A 15,956-nucleotide genomic window follows, 5' to 3' on the forward strand; every position below is an offset into this window, starting at 1 on the left:
ACTTTGCCAATGGTAGTCCTATGAGGGGAGCAGGGATCTCCCAATGGCAAACTGCAGCTCCCAAGATTCTTTGGTAGAAGGCATGACTGTTTAAAGTGGTATGATACAGTGCAGGTGGGCAACTGAATTTTAGGAAAGGAGATTCATTTCAAACAACTGCCTGCGGAAATGCATGTTTTACACAGAAATTGTGGCAAAATTGTGGCAAAAATGCTTATTATGGGAACATGTACAAAATCATACAAAAATGTATTTTAGGGTAAGGTGCATACAGCTGAAATGAATGTTTATATATACAGAAAGTGGGATTGATTGATTGAGTGATTGGATGGAATGGTTTATGAGTGAACATATCTGAAATTAACATTTCCTGCTTTTTTTTTTTGCTCTTTGTACAGAGATTTGCATAAAGAGTTAATCTTCCCACTGTAATGATTTCATCTGGAGCATACATCCATGGAAAGCTGTCTGGTTTTCATAAACTTGAATTGGATAATTAATTTATTTCGACAGCAGTCTTTCACAGTAACTTCATTATCCTGGATTCCTAAAGAGGTTTGCTAGCAGCAGGTTTTAATTTAAGTACTATTACTGTGTGAAATGTTGCCTCCTTGGCCACGCCCATCTAATAGCATGATTACTTAGATCAGGAGTGAGGAATTGGATCCATCCTTCAGACCGGAGCCTTAATTCCCCCTGTCCACGCAGGCCAACTTTAGCAGGTGGGTGTGGCTGCTGCCATGAAGCTACAGGGGCTATCACTCAGGGTTAGATCATTTGCTTTCCATGCAGAACATCCTGAGTTCAGTTCTGGGGAAACAGTCCTGTCTGCAAACCTGGAAAACCAGGCCATGAGGACAATACCGAGCTTGATGGACCAAGGGCATGACTCAGTATAACACAGCTTCTTTTGTTCAAAAAGACTTGCTGTTGGTGCCAAGCAACCAATCAGCAGTGACAGAATAGTTGTTAAAGTTTGTTGGGTCGTATATCTTTTGACCCACTGAGTCTGCTGCAACGGCCCTGCAAAAAATTTGATTTATTGCCACTCCGACAAACTTCCAATGGCACCCACATGCTTCCACTCCACGCACTGCCACTCTGCCAGATAATTGCAGAGTTCACACGTAGCATAAAATGGCTTGTCTGTGTCGACGTGCTGTCCTCAATAATTCAGCTCGACACCAGTGCAAACTCCACTTGGCTGCAGTAGTAAGTGCCCAGGAGCTTGCTATTGACACCTGTCATCTGGTTGGTGCTGTCAGAGAGCCCTGCTTTTGAAGCAAGCTCAGGGAGCTCATGTGAAGACTCCTGATTATTCCTTGGCAGCCATGTCTTTCCCTGTGCCACCTCTGTGCCACCTCTGATATCACATATGAAGGCAGGTGTGGGTGTGGCTTAGAGATAATAATAGTAATAATAGTAATAATAGTAATAAAATTAACCCTGCCCATCTGGCTGGGTTTCCCCAGCCACTGTGGGCGGCTTCCAGCAGAATATTAAAAAACAGTGATTCATCAAATATTAAAAGCTTCCCTAAACAGGGCTGCCTTCAGATGTCTTCTAAAAGTCAGAGAGTTGTTTATTTCTTTGACATCTGATGGGAGGGCGTTCCACAGGATGGGCGCCACTACAGAGAAGGCCCTCTGCCTGGTTCCCTGTAAGTTCACTTTTTGCAGGGAAGGAACCGCCAGAAGGCCCTTGGCGCTGGACCTCAGTGTCTGGGCTGAACGATGAGGGTGGAGACACTCCTTCAGGTATACAGGACCATGGCCATATAGGGCTTGAAAGGTCAGCACCAACACTTTGAATCGTGCCTGGAAACGTACTGGGAGCCAATGTAGCTCTTTCAGTTCCGGTGTTATGTGGTCTCGGCAGCCACTCCCAGTCACCATTCCAGCTGCCGTATTCTGGATTAATTGTACTTTCCAGGTCACCTTCAGGTAGCCCCATGTAGAGCACATTGCAGCAGTCCAAGCAGGAGATAACCAGAGCATGCACCACCCTGGCAAGACAGTCCATGGGCAGGTAGGGTCTCAGCTTGCGTACCAGATAGAGCTGGTAGACAGCTGCCCTGCCCCACAGGCCAAACTGGGACCTATACCACATCCAACCCATACATCCGGGGGGAATTTCCCAAAGGTGGTGCTTTGTCCTGGATGTTAGGCAAGTCAATCAAAGAATCAAAGGTTTGGGGTGTCCTTGCTTTTACTTTTTGAAATACGGCAACACTAATATAATGTTAGGTGGCTGACTGTGGCTAGGCAATATCTGAAGAGCCATTTCTGTTGTAGGCAGTTGTGCTGACACAGGAAACATGCGCTACAGTCTCAGGATCAATCATCTCCTTTTGCTGAATGTGCCGGATAGGTGAAAGGCTCATAGTCATAATTAACCAACTAAAGCTCTATTGCCATATGGTGAGAACCAGAGAGGGCATCAACTAAATAATTGACAAACGGACACGGAGCAATGGATCCAAACTACAAGAAAGAAGATTCCACCTAAACATTAGGAAGAACTTCCTGACAGTAAGAGCTGTTGGACAGTGGAATTTGCTGCCAAGGAGTGTGGTGGAGTCTCCTTCTTTGGAGGTCTTTAAGCAGAGGCTTGACAACCATATGTCAGGAGTGCTCTGATGGTGTTTCCTGCTTGGCAGGGGGTTGGACTCAATGGCCCTTGTGGTCTCTTCCAACTCTATGATTCTATGATTCTATGTGTTCATTGAGAAATTGAGTCTTTTTGTGACGTACTGGAGTAATAAGATACAGGATAATGTAAGCCCATTTGTGTCTGTTAGAACCTTGTGATAGTAATCTTTAGGACTGGTTCTGCTTTGGAAATGTGTTCCTATAAATATGTTCCTATAAATGTTGTTCTAGATAATCCCTTCTACTTTTATTTAATTTTATTTTGTGTCTGTTATTATTCAGTCTGTTAGCTTTTATTATGAATAAATATATGAAATGAAATAAATTTTCCTGTCACAATGGATATATGTGACTTCCTGGTTCAGAGGTGGTTTCAACAGATGTCAAGAAACAAGAACAGGGGACAGCTGGTCTCTGTGTGCTTTCCTTATGGGCTTCCCAGAGGCATCTGATTGGCGACTGAAGGGAACAGGTTGTCTGGACAGCTGGGGCTTTGGTCTGATCTAGCAGGGCTCTTCTTACACAGAAAGAAGGAAAAACTCAATAGTGGTTATTTAGGTTCTCAAGAAAGCTTTATTATCTCCCATGCAGTAGTGGAGACTGAAACAGGAAACTGTAGGGGCATACTGTCAATACCGCTTCAGCATAAATAAACATTTCTTTCTTTCTTGGACAATAAAACATTGAACATGCAATAACAAACCAACAAAATGAAATGCAGAAGATACAAGCAAGGGATTGTGACTGAGACTGAGGAGAAGGCATGCAACGTGCAAAGCTGTTCCACATTAAGGTGGGATTTCACATCAAGGAGAAATAAACTGGCACTTCGGTCTCATATTCCTTCCGGAAGAACACATTGTTGTAGAATGAAGCAAAGGACGTGGAAGCCTTTTACTTCTGGCTGGGTGGCCATTGGGAAGATTGCTTGGTCTGGGATAGGCCAGGTGGGAGGCAAACAGCTTGCTTTGTCTGCATGGAGCCCCCACTGGAACCTCCTCCAATGCAGCACCCAGAACCTTGGCCACCTCCTCCACTACTGCCTCCTGATACAATAATGGTCTGACCACCTGAACCACCACCAGAACCTCCTCCAATGCAGCAGCCAGAGCTCTGGCCACCTGAACCACCACCAGAGCCTCCTCCAATGTAGCCGCCAGAGCTCTGGCCGCCACCACCGCCACTACTTCCACCACATGGGACTATGATGGTCTGGCCACCTGAGCCACCACCACCACCACCAGAGCCTCCTCCAATGCAGCCACCAGAGCTCTGGCCACCTGAGCCACCACCACCTCCTCCAATGTAGCCGCCAGAGCTCTGGCCGCCGCCACTGCCACTACTTCCACCACATGGGACTATGATGGTCTGGCCACCTGAGCCACCACCACCACCACCAGAGCCTCCTCCAATGCAGCCACCAGAGCTCTGGCCACCTGAGCCACCACCACCTCCTCCAATGTAGCCGCCAGAGCTCTGGCCACCGCCGCCGCCACTACTTCCACCACATGGGACTATGATGGTCTGGCCACCTGAGCCGCCACCACCACCAGAACCTCCTCCAATGCTGCTGCCAGAGCTCTGCCCACCACAACCAATTGATTGACCACCCATTCCACCACCAGACCCTCCTCCCATGCTCTGGCCACCACAACCAATAGATTGACCACCCATTCCACCACCAGACCCTCCTCCCATGCTCTGGCCACCACAACCAATAGATTGACCACCCATTCCACCACCAGACCCTCCTCCCATGCTCTGGCCACCACAACCAATAGATTGACCACCCATTCCACCACCACCACCAGACCCTCCTCCCATGCTCTGGCCACCACAACCAATAGATTGACCACCCATTCCACCACCAGACCCTCCTCCCATGCTCTGGCCACCACAACCAATAGATTGACCACCCATTCCACCACCACCACCAGACCCTCCTCCCATGCTCTGGCCACCACAACCAATAGATTGACCACCCATTCCACCACCAGACCCTCCTCCCATGCTCTGGCCACCACTGCCCTGGCCACCCCCTGATCCTATAATCTTAACTCCACCAGAGCTTCCACCTCCTCCTCCTCCTCCCCCTCCACCACCAGATCCCCCACCGATTATCTTAACTCCACCAGAGCTTCCACCTCCTCCTCCTCCTCCCCCTCCACCACCAGATCCCCCACCTATAATCTTAACTCCACCAGAACTTCCACCTCCTCCTCCACCACCACCACCAGATCCCCCACCTATAATCTTAACTCCACCAGAACTTCCACCTCCTCCTCCACCACCACCACCAGATCCCCCACCGATAATCTTAACTCCACCAGAGCTTCCACCTCCTCCTCCTCCCCCTCCACCACCAGATCCCCCACCTATAATCTTAACTCCACCAGAGCTTCCACCTCCTCCTCCTCCCCCTCCACCACCAGATCCCCCACCTATAATCTTAACTCCACCAGAGCTTCCACCTCCTCCTCCTCCACCACCACCAGATCCCCCACCTATAATCTTAACTCCACCAGAACTTCCACCTCCTCCTCCTCCACCACCACCACCAGATCCCCCACCGATAATCTTAACTCCACCAGAGCTTCCATCTCCTCCTCCCCCTCCACCACCAGATCCCCCACCGATAATCTTAATTCCCCCAGAACTTCCACCTCCTCCACCTCCTCCTCCTCCACCACCACCAGATCCCCCACCTATAACCTTAATTCCACCGGAGCTTCCACCTCCTCCTCCCCCTCCCCCTCCACCGCCAGATCCCCCACCAATAATTTTAACACCTCCTGATCCTCCTCCACCCCCACTGCTACCCCCTCCACAGCATATCCCTCCTCCACCACCAGATCCGCCGCTCATGTATGGGATCTTCTGCTGGCTCATTCCACCCCCCTGTCCCCCACCAGATCCTCCTCCGATGCAGCATCCTGAAGACTGTCCACCAATGCTGCCTCCTCCACCACTTGATCCTCCTCCACAGCAGCCTTGTCCGCCTCCGCCTCCACCACCTGAGACAATGATGATCTTCTGGCCGCCTCCACCACCACTGCCTCCTCCACCACTGCCTCCGCCTCCGCCACAACAGCAACAGCAGCCTGATGACCCTCCTTGGCCTTGATAGCTGATGGAACCTCCTCCACTACTTCCACAGCATGAGCTGCCACCTCCACCGCCGCCGCCACCTCCTCCACCTCCTCCTCCACAGCAGGAGCCACCACCCTGCTTTTGCTGCATAGAACTCATCTTCCTATGTTGGTGTGTAGCGTGTTCTTTCTCCTGTTTTGTTTTCCTTCTGGTGGTTTAGCTCTGGAAGATAAATAAGACAAAATCAGCCTTTCATGCACCAACAACCTTCCAAGGGTTCACATGGCAGTGGGAGGAGGAGACAGGAGCAAAAGTGGGTGTGGCAGCAAAGGCAAACTTCACCTTTGTGCAGTAGGCTGGTTTCTGCACACACTCCCAAACCACTCCCTCTTCTTCATCCAGGCACACAAGAATCATCCCCAAAGCTCAAGGAGACTTTTCATCCAGACAACAATACGGAGCATACAATGGAGGTAATGGCATTGCAATATGGCAAAGCCAATTGTATCCTCTTGTTTTATATACCAAAATCTCAAAGGGGCATGCAAATCCGAACAAAAAGGAATCAATGTAAGACATGCAATATGAATTCCAGTGTCAAAACCAAACTGCTACTGCAAATTGATTACTGTTTGACTCATTGAAAATGAAATGTCTAGACAATGGTACCTCTGGTTAAGAACTGGTTCCGGAGGTCCGTTCTTAACCAAAACTGTTCTTAACCTGAGGTACCACTTTAGCTAATGGGGCCTCCCACTGCCACCGCGCCACCAGAGCATGATTTCTGTTCTCTTCCTGAAGCAAAGTTCTTAACCTGAGGTACTATTTCTGGGTTAGCAGAGTCTGTAATCTGAAGTACCTGTAACCTGAGGTACCATTGTACAGAGTTATGGCGGCAACCTCTAAATGGAGCATTGAATGTGGTTTCAAAATCAAATCTGTGGTGCATCTTTGTCTATTTGCTAACCCTATCCATAACTGCTTATTTACATTGCACTAGAAATATATTATCATATATAAATGTCTCTTAAGTAGTCGTTGATTGCATCAAAACCCATTCTCTAAAACATCCTCTTGCACAACAGAAACTATCGTTTTATAATTAGTTCATCTTCCATATTCAACTCCAGCTGAATGACTTAGTTCTGTTATCGGTCAAATGCATGCAAGCATACGGACTTGACTTACCCTCTCCAGAGACAGGAACCAGCTGAGAGGTTGAAAGTGAGTGAATGAAGACATCATTGGGTCCAGATAACTTTTTATACCATCTCAAGGCCTCTCCTACGGGATATGATACACCCCTGGGCATGATGACTTGCATATTTACTCCCTGCCTAATGACTGGACTTTCTAGTCTTAGATGCATAACAAAGGCAAGAGATTGACGTCTGTCATTGCTATAATTGTTGATAAATAAACATGATTAATTAATCATGAGCTCCACCTAATTCCTTGGCTAAATGCAGCCTGTTTGGGGCACTGAAAGAGTCCTTGCAGGTGTGCCAGAAATGTGTAAACCCAGTCTCCTTATTTCCATAATAACAACAATTTTATTACTTAAATGCCACCCATGTGACTATGTTGCCCCAGTCACTTTGGGCTGCTCCCAACATAATATTGCTACTAGAATTGAGCAAAATACAGTTTCTCTTTCTCTTTCTTTTTATTTACTTGCCAAAAGATATGCAAAAGTTTATATCCAATACACCAGAATAAAATAAATAATTTTAAAATCTAATCTAAAATGGAACAGGAGCAAAGAAAAGGGAAGGGGAGAGGAGGGGGAAGGAAAGAAAGAAAAAGGAAAAAAGAGAGAAAAGAAAGGAAATAGAAAAAAGTCAGCTAAATTTAATATTCACTCATTGACACCCAACTGTTCTATTTTCTATAAGCCAATACTTTTTTAATCTTCAGATCCAAATATTACAAGTTCATTTTCTTTTTCATCCATAAAGTCCATAAGAAATTTCCAATTCTTAAAGGTAAAGGGACCCCTGACCATTAGGTCCAGGGGTTTCGGCGCTCATCTCGCTTTATTGGCTGAGGGAGCCGGCGTACAACTTCCGGGTCATGTGGCCAGCATGACTAAGCCACTTCTGGTGAACCAGAGCAGCGCACGGAAACGCCGTTTACCTTCCCACCTGAGCGGTACCTATTTATCTACTTGTACTTTGATGGGCTTTTGAACTGCTAGGTTGGCAGGAGCTGGGACCAAACAATGGGAGCTCACCCCGTTGCAGGGATTCGGACCACCGACCTTCTGATCGGCAAGCCCTAGGCTCAGTGGTTTAACCCACAGCGCCACCCGCGTCCCTCCTTCAAATTCTTAATAAGGGTCAATAATGATTTTGCTCAAATTAAGCGTTAACTTTGCCATCTCACCTAAGTCCAATAATTTTATCAGTCATTCTTCCGTAGTAGGTAGAGCTGTGTCTTTCCAACTTTGTGAGTACAACAATCTTGCTAATCATATAGTGGAATAATCTTCCATAAACCTTTCCAATTATGTATCCATTAACCATAAAAGAAAAAAGTTCTGGTTTCAGTTGGATATTAACCTTTAAAATCTTCTGTTTCAATGTATGTATTTGTATTTTTAGCCTTTTCAGATGTCCACCAAACACTATCAAATGTCTCCCCATGTTCTTGGCACTTCCAGAAAATACCTGAAACACTTCAGTATATTCTAAACAATTTCTCAGGAGTTAAATACAAATGATGCATCATTTTATAAAAGTTCTCTTAAAGATTGTAACACAACGTAAATTTTAACCCTTTAGTCCGCATATACTCCACCTGTTCCACCTGTATATTATAACAAAAATATTTTGCCCAATTAATCATACATTCTTTAACTTGTTCTTCTTCAGCTTTGAATTTCAACAAAAATTTATACATTTTTGCAGCAACATGTTCATTCTCTGCTCTCAGTTGAGTTTCAAAGCCTGTCTTTCCTTGTTCTATATCTATACCAAATGTGTTTTTATCCAATTTAAACCTCTCTGCTAATTGCATATAAGAAAATCACTGAAAATTATAACCTTCCTCTATTGGCTGTTGTCTTCTTTTAATTTTATAGTCTCCTTGATGCAATTTTAAAAATCTTGGCATGTTGTATATTTCTCTTTGCATTTTATCTCTTTTCTGTAGAAAGCTTCTTGTGATGACATCCATAACGGTGTCTTTTGGCACAATCTAGGCTTGTATTTATTCCAAATTATTAATATGACACATATAATAAAGTGATTTTTATAGTCCACTTTAACTTTGTGGTGCCACAAATATCCACGCCATACAAACTTTAGGTCATGTCCTTCTGTTTCCAGGAGTCTCTTATTTCTCAATCTCATCCAGTCCTGCATCCACACTATACAACGGGCTGAAAAATACAGTTTTAGGTTTGGTACACTCAATACTCCCTTTTCCTTTGCATCTTGTAATATTTTAAAACGTGGTCCATCCCCCCCACCTTCACAAAACCTTGATAAGTCTTTTTGCCATTGTTTGAATGGCACTGTAAGTCATTAGCTGTAATGAAACAAAAACATCATTCTGGGCAATATATTCATCTTTATCACAAAAATTCTACCCACCAAGGACAATATTAATTTCTCCCAACTTAACATATCTTTTTAATTTCCATCCATGTCTTAACATAATTATTTTGAAACAACATACAATTTATATTTGTCATGGTAATGCCCAAATACTTTACTTTGTTCCAATTTGAAATTCAGTTTTCTCCATTAATGTCTTTTGATCTTCTGTTGTCATATGTTGTATTCTTGGGTTTTTTGATGATTAACCTTAAAACCTGCTAGCATGCCAAATTCATTTAAATTAGCAGAGTACAATTATTCCCACTTTTTTTTTCTTTCATAAACAGGACTTTGTTACTTAACTGATTTGTATCTATATTTGTTACTTTGGTCATTTGTATCTTTATTCATTTTAAATTCCTTTTCACCTGTTCTTATAATTGTTTATATACAGTCATACCTTGGAAGTTGAACGGAATCCATTCTGGAAGTCCGTTTGACTTTCAAAACATTTGAAAACCAAAGCGCAGATTCTGATTGGCTTCAGGTAGCTCCTGCAGCCAATCAGAAGCCACGGAAGCCCCGTCGGATGTTCGGCTTACAAAAATAGTTCGCAAACCAGAACAGTCACTTCCAGGTTTGCGACGTTTGGGAGCAAAAACGTTCGAGAACTAAGCTGTTCGAAAACCCAGGTAAACGACTATACATTATAAAATAGAACATATAAAAAAATAAGTTTTCTGACTTCAAGGGATTTTCCCCTTCCAACCAACACTACCTTCAACTGATAATCAACATGGTTGAACGTTGCCTGATTACAGCTCTGTCAAAAGAAATTCAATACCTTGCTATGCAAATACAGTTATCACAACACACAAAGCGCAACAGGCTGAATAATAATCTGTGAACATTTTATTGGTTATTTCCTAACGTATAGGTCTAGTCCAGTATGTGTGACCTATACAGTTCATATATACTGTATTTAACCTATGGTAATACATTTCTTCTTTTCTTCTTGTTTCTTTTTGTGACTTCCTGTATAACACATCCTTAGGCTTTCTTATTGTTGCTTCTTGTAAGTTCCTGTATAACACAATCCTTCGAGAGCCAGTTTGGTGTAGTGGTTAAGAGCAGTAGATTCGTAATCTGGGGAACCAGGTTCGCGTCTCTGCTCCTCCACATGCAGCTGCTGGGTGACCTTGGACTAGTCACACTTCTCTGAAGTCTCTCAGCCCCACTCACCTCACAGAGTGTTTGTTGTGGGGGAGGAAGGGAAAGGAGAATGTTAACCACTTGAGACTCCTTCGGGTAGTGATAAAGTGGAATATCAAATCCAAACTCTTCTTCTTCTTCTTCAGTAAAAACAGAAAAGTCCTCAAGGTAACAAGAACAACACAGCTGATGTTGACTGCTGGCACAAGCTGGCTGGTGCAGGTACAAACTGCTAACTTGTGCAGAACAAGGTTTCCAGATATCTCCCTTGCTTCTCCCCCAAAGGGCTTCCTCAGTCCTTATAAAATAGAACATTTTTTTAAAAAAAAAAATAAGTTTTCTGACTTTAAGGGATTTCTCCCTTCCAACCACCACTACCTTCAACCGATAACCAACATGGTTGAACACTTGGAGGTATAATGTACCTGATGTACACTTTCCAGTAAGAAAATGGCTGCAGATATCATCATGAATTTATATTGTGCCATCTATGTGCATCAAACCTTACAACATATCAGAGAACTTGTCCTTGATCTGTCAGGCTTATAATCCAGAAATGATCAGATGGAAGACAATAGAGCAGGGGTGAGGGAATCATCGTTGACTATGGGCCATGCTACTTGGTGCCAATGGGAGTTTGAATACAGCAATATCTGGAGACTCCAAGATTCCCCACCACTGCAATAGAGAAAGGAAAGAGAAACAGAGGTAGGGATAGATAGGATAGGAAAATTGGTTTCCAGGTGGAAAAATCAAAATTAGAAACAGAACTGCTAGAACCCAAAATTAAGATTCTGTCAAGAATGTATAACTTGCTGTTGAAATGGAATACACAGGATGAGACAGTGAAATCTGCAATGATTAAATGGGCACAAGACATTGGTCATAATATAATGCTGGCTGACTGGGAACGGTTATGGACCACTGGTATGAAATTCACGGCATCTAATGCCTTAAGAGAGAATATAATGAAAATGATATACAGATGGTACATGACACCAGTCAGGTTAGCAAAAAATTATCATTTGCCCGATAATAAATGTTGGAAATGTAAAGAAACTGAAGGTACATTCTTTCACCTTTGGTGGACGTGCCCAAGGATTAAGACCTTCTGGGAGATGACCTATAATGAAATGAAAAAAGTGTTTAAATACACCTTTCTGAAGAAACCAGAGGCCTTTCTCCTGGATCATGAGACTGAGATCAAACCAAGAACCCCTTGCAGTTTCTATAGCTATTTCTGTATATTACTTGACCAAAGGCCAGCCAAGTGCGTAGCGGAACCTTTGGAGATGATGGCTGGCATTTCCTTATAGCCAGACACGTTAACTGCTATTAACGGAAAGGGCCTGATCAATCTAATTCCTTCCAGGCGATATAATTGACTAATAAGAACCAACTAAGAATTCATTTCCACAAATTAAAGGAAGAGAGTTCAATTATCATCACCGTCAGTGTTTGTAAAGTACAGCTTGGGACCGAGAGAGAAAGAGGTTGATAAAGGTCAGGACATTAATTAGCCTTATTTTGCCTTTGCTGCATGCTGGTGTTTGTTTGTGGATTAGGAAATATAGACCAAGGCATTCTTAGTCAAGCTCACAAGTAGGTGGCTGGGATGGATGGAAGATTGGGGAGAAGATTCCTGTGCAGCTGTTGGGTGTGTGGCCACAGATCAGCTCATATAATGATTCATAGAATGAGGGTCATCTAATCCAACTCCTTGCAATGCAGGAATCTCAACTAAAGCATCCATGCCAGATGGCTACCCAATCTCTGCTTAAAAACCACCAGTGAAGAACAGGCCACCACCTTCCGATGGAGTCTGTTCCACTGTTCAACAGCTCTTACCACCCAAAAGTTATTCCTGATGTTTAGTCAGAATCTTGTAACTTGAATCCATTGAGCTGAGTCCTACCCTCCACAGTAGGAGAAAGCAAGCTTATTCCATCTTCCATGTGACAGCCCTTGAGATATTTGAAGATGGCTATCAAATCTCCTCTCAGACTCCTCTTTTCCAAGCTAAACATAACCAATTCCTTCAATTGCTCCTCATAATGCTTGCTTTCCAGACCCCTTATCATCTTGGTTGCCCTCCCATGTGCACAGTCCAGCTTCTCAATATCCTTCTTAAATTGTGGTGCCAAGAACGGAACACAGTTCTCCAGGTGGAGGTCTAAACAAGGCAGACGATGACTTCCCTTAATCTGGACATTATATTTTTGTTAATGCAGCCTAGAATAGTATTAGCTTTTCTTTTTGCTGCTACTTCACACTGTTGACTCCCCTGAAGCTTGTGGCCTACTAAGATCCCTTAGCAATCTAGTTGTCCCCCATTTTATATTTGTGTAGCTGGTTCTTCCTGCCTAGGTGAAGAACCTGACATTTGCCCCTATTGAAATTCATTTTTGTTAGTTTGGGCCCAGTTCTCCAACCTGTTAAGGTCAACTTAAATTCCGATTCTGTCTTTTCAGGCATTGGCTAACCCCCTTTGGTATCATTTGCAAATTTGATGAGAATTCCCTCAGTTCCTTCATCTGAGTTATTTATAAAGATACTGAACAACTATGGGCCCAGGACAGAACACTATGGCACCCCACTTGTCACTTTTTTCCAGGATGATGAGGAACCATTAGAAAACACTGTTTGGGTTTGGTCAATTAATAGCTGGAAATCCACCTGACAATAACTTTGTCCAGCCCACATTTTAATGGCTTCTCAGCAAGAATATAATGGGGCACTTTGTCAAAAGCCTTACAGTGGTACCTCGGGTTAAGAACTTAATTCGTTCTGGAGGTCCATTCTTAACCTGAAACTATTCTTAACCTGAGGTACCACTTTAGCTAATGGGGCATTCCACTGCCGCCGCGCGATTTCTCTTCTCATCCTGAAGCAAAGTTCTTAATCCAAGGTACTATTTCTTGGTTAGTGGCGTCTGTAACCTGAAGCATCTGTAACCTGAGGTACCACTGTACCGAAATGAAGATAAACTATGTCAACAGCCACTAGGTCAGGTATCTGAAAAACTGTGCATGTACACAAAAGCTTATACCCAGAACAAACTTAGTTGGTCTTTAAGGTGCTACAGGACTATATATATATATAGTCCTGCGTGAGACCAACATGGCTACCTACCTGAATCCATGTCAACAGCCTTACTGATCCACTAAGTTTTTAACTCTATGCAAAAAGTAAGGAAGTTTCATCTGGCATTAACTCTTTTTGAGAAACGTAGGTTGGGTCTTAGTAATCACAACATCCTTTTCCGAGTGCTAACAGACCAACCATTTAATTATATGTTCTATGTCAGGGACATGGCTGAATCGAATGCCTAGGAAGAGTCCTACACTGGAGATGAAGGATTGCTAGTACAAAGAGCGTCAGAGTCTGACCCTGGAGACGAAAGAATGCAGACAGAGCAGGTGTGGGTGAGCTCAGCTCCCTTTCACCAAGAGTTCCCTGACTCAGCTAGAGCAGCAGACTCGGACAGCTCACAAGAAGGGGGCGGGAGTTAGATGGCAGTGAGGGGGTTGCTATGCAACCAGCAGATAAACAGCGTGCAGAGGGTTCTTCTTTTGAAAGCGGTGGGGGGAGGGAATTCCACCCTCCTTCTCTCTGAACCAGAAGAGCTGAAAGGGTTAAAATGCAATGGAAGAGGAAGGACTGGACTTTGGCACCCTTTTTGCTGTGACAGGGGCGGAGACTCAGAGTGACCAACTCATATCAAAGTGTGGCAGGTTGGGAGCCATTGGATGTAATTTATAAATAAACTTACTATAAAACTGCCAGAGAGTCGTTAATTCTTATTGGGGCTTGCTTGCCTGCCTGAGATCATTACATTCTAGGACCTTTCCTGATATCAACGTCAACATGTTACCGGGGTCTTCTCCCTCCCCCCTCAGATTTTAGTTTACAGCAGTCCTGATCAAATTGCTAGAGCATGCAGATAAAAGCCATACGTCAGTAACTTCCTCAGCACCTTAGGGGGAAAAGACAGTCATCTCCATAAAACAGGGGGAAGTGTTGTGTGAGCATGCAAAAGGCAAGCTCTCTGTACCATTTTTAAAAATTCATTTTGCATTTATATCCCACCTTTCTCTCCAAGGAGACACACATGGTTTGGGGGCTGCATCTGGGGCCCCAAACATTATTTATCCTGCTTTATTTCCCCCTGAGAACATGCTGTTTTTTGTGGTGGCACGGGGGGATATATATACAGTGGGGAACCTGTGGCTTTCCACATGCTGTTAGAGTACAAATCCCATCACTCATAGCCATTGGCCATGCTGACGGGAACTGATGGGAGCTGGAATCCATCAATACCTGAAGGTCTACAGCAGCGGTTCTCAAGCTGTGGGTCCCCAGATGTTGTTGGACTACAACTCCCATCATCCCTGAGCTCTGGCCTTGCTAGCTAGGAGTGATGGGAATTGTAGTTCAACGACATCTGGGAACCCACAGGTTGAGAAAGGCTGGTCTATAGGCTTAAGATGGCGAACTTACGGCTCTCTAGTTATTTATTGGACTCCAGTTCCCATCAGTCTCATTCCAGCATGGCCAAGGGTGATGGGAGTTGGAGACTGACAACAGCTAGAGAGCTTCAGGTACATCCCTAATGTAGAGGAATGTGCCTGAATATTAAGATGCCACAAAGCGGCTCCACGCAAACTGCCCATAGTTACACACCTTGCAGCAGCTGCTGTTTATTTTGAAATGCCCATTACCTGTTATAGGGCAGTGATGTAACAAGGTTCATTTCAGGCAAGCAGGCGAGACAGGAAACTGTCTGACTCATACAGTTGGTTGCAGACGCCTTTGTCAGTTTTCTTTAGGTGAAGCAGGAGGAAGGTTTCAGTTACGGAGCATAAGGTAAGAACACTGGAAGAGACCAGCTAAATTAGCAGGAATGGTCCATGTCTCTCAGCATCCAGGTTCTCACAGTGGCCAATCAGATTCCTCTATGGAGGCACCCTCCTTTCTATTTCCCCCCCCAGTTAGCACTGAAAAGTGAACAGTCACTGAAAGTTCCAATTGCTTACCATGGTCAATAGCTATTGAAAAACCATGAATTAGTCTAATCCTATTTTAAAGCCATTTAAGGTTGGTCTATGGGGTCATGAAGAGTCCGACACGACTAAACAAAAACAACAAGGTGAATTCATTAGCATGCCTTGGCCCAACAGATTTCATAAGTGAAGGTTGGTGCTTATGGTGATAATGATCATTAATTATCCGCCTTTCAAGCCAAGGTCACAACAATTAAAGCACAGGTCAGCAAAAAAGCCAACACGGTGTCAGTGAAGTTAACTCTTTATTCAAGAAACCAAAGCAGCACAGGCCTAGTGATTCCAACAATTCCAGTAAATCTTGCCCCAATGTGGTAGTTGTGAGGACTGAGGGTCCCTGCGTTCCCACCACTCTCTAGGCTTGCGTACAACCAAACCCTGCCCTTTTCATTTATTTG

General features: G+C 44.2%; 1 protein-coding gene and 2 long non-coding RNA genes across 3 annotated transcripts; 1 reads left to right on the plus strand and 2 right to left on the minus strand.

The window, feature by feature from the left end:
* Positions 1–3,201: 3,201 nt before the first annotated feature.
* On the minus strand, positions 3,202–4,661 carry LOC310666113 (uncharacterized protein; the record flags this gene model as incomplete). Its single annotated transcript, XM_083416723.1, has 1 exon — positions 3,202–4,661. The coding sequence occupies one exon, from the start codon at positions 4,659–4,661 to the stop codon at positions 3,546–3,548; it is 1,116 nt and encodes a 371-aa protein (XP_083272849.1). The 3' UTR covers positions 3,202–3,545.
* Positions 4,662–5,921: 1,260 nt separating this feature from the next.
* LOC310666282 lies at positions 5,922–9,135 on the minus strand. The gene is made up of 3 exons (XR_014505847.1): positions 8,127–9,135; positions 6,930–7,025; positions 5,922–5,963 (listed from the first exon to the last, which is right to left on the minus strand). It is a non-coding gene; the product is annotated as an uncharacterized lncRNA (long non-coding RNA).
* A 626-nt stretch (positions 9,136–9,761) lies between these two features.
* LOC310666297 lies at positions 9,762–14,348 on the plus strand. The gene is made up of 3 exons (XR_014505864.1): positions 9,762–9,975; positions 11,868–11,998; positions 13,803–14,348. It is a non-coding gene; the product is annotated as an uncharacterized lncRNA (long non-coding RNA).
* Positions 14,349–15,956: the final 1,608 nt, after the last annotated feature.

This window comes from Podarcis tiliguerta (assembly GCF_965153285.1).
Source record: "Podarcis tiliguerta genome assembly, chromosome: 16".
NCBI classification, from domain to species: domain Eukaryota; kingdom Metazoa; phylum Chordata; class Lepidosauria; order Squamata; family Lacertidae; genus Podarcis; species Podarcis tiliguerta.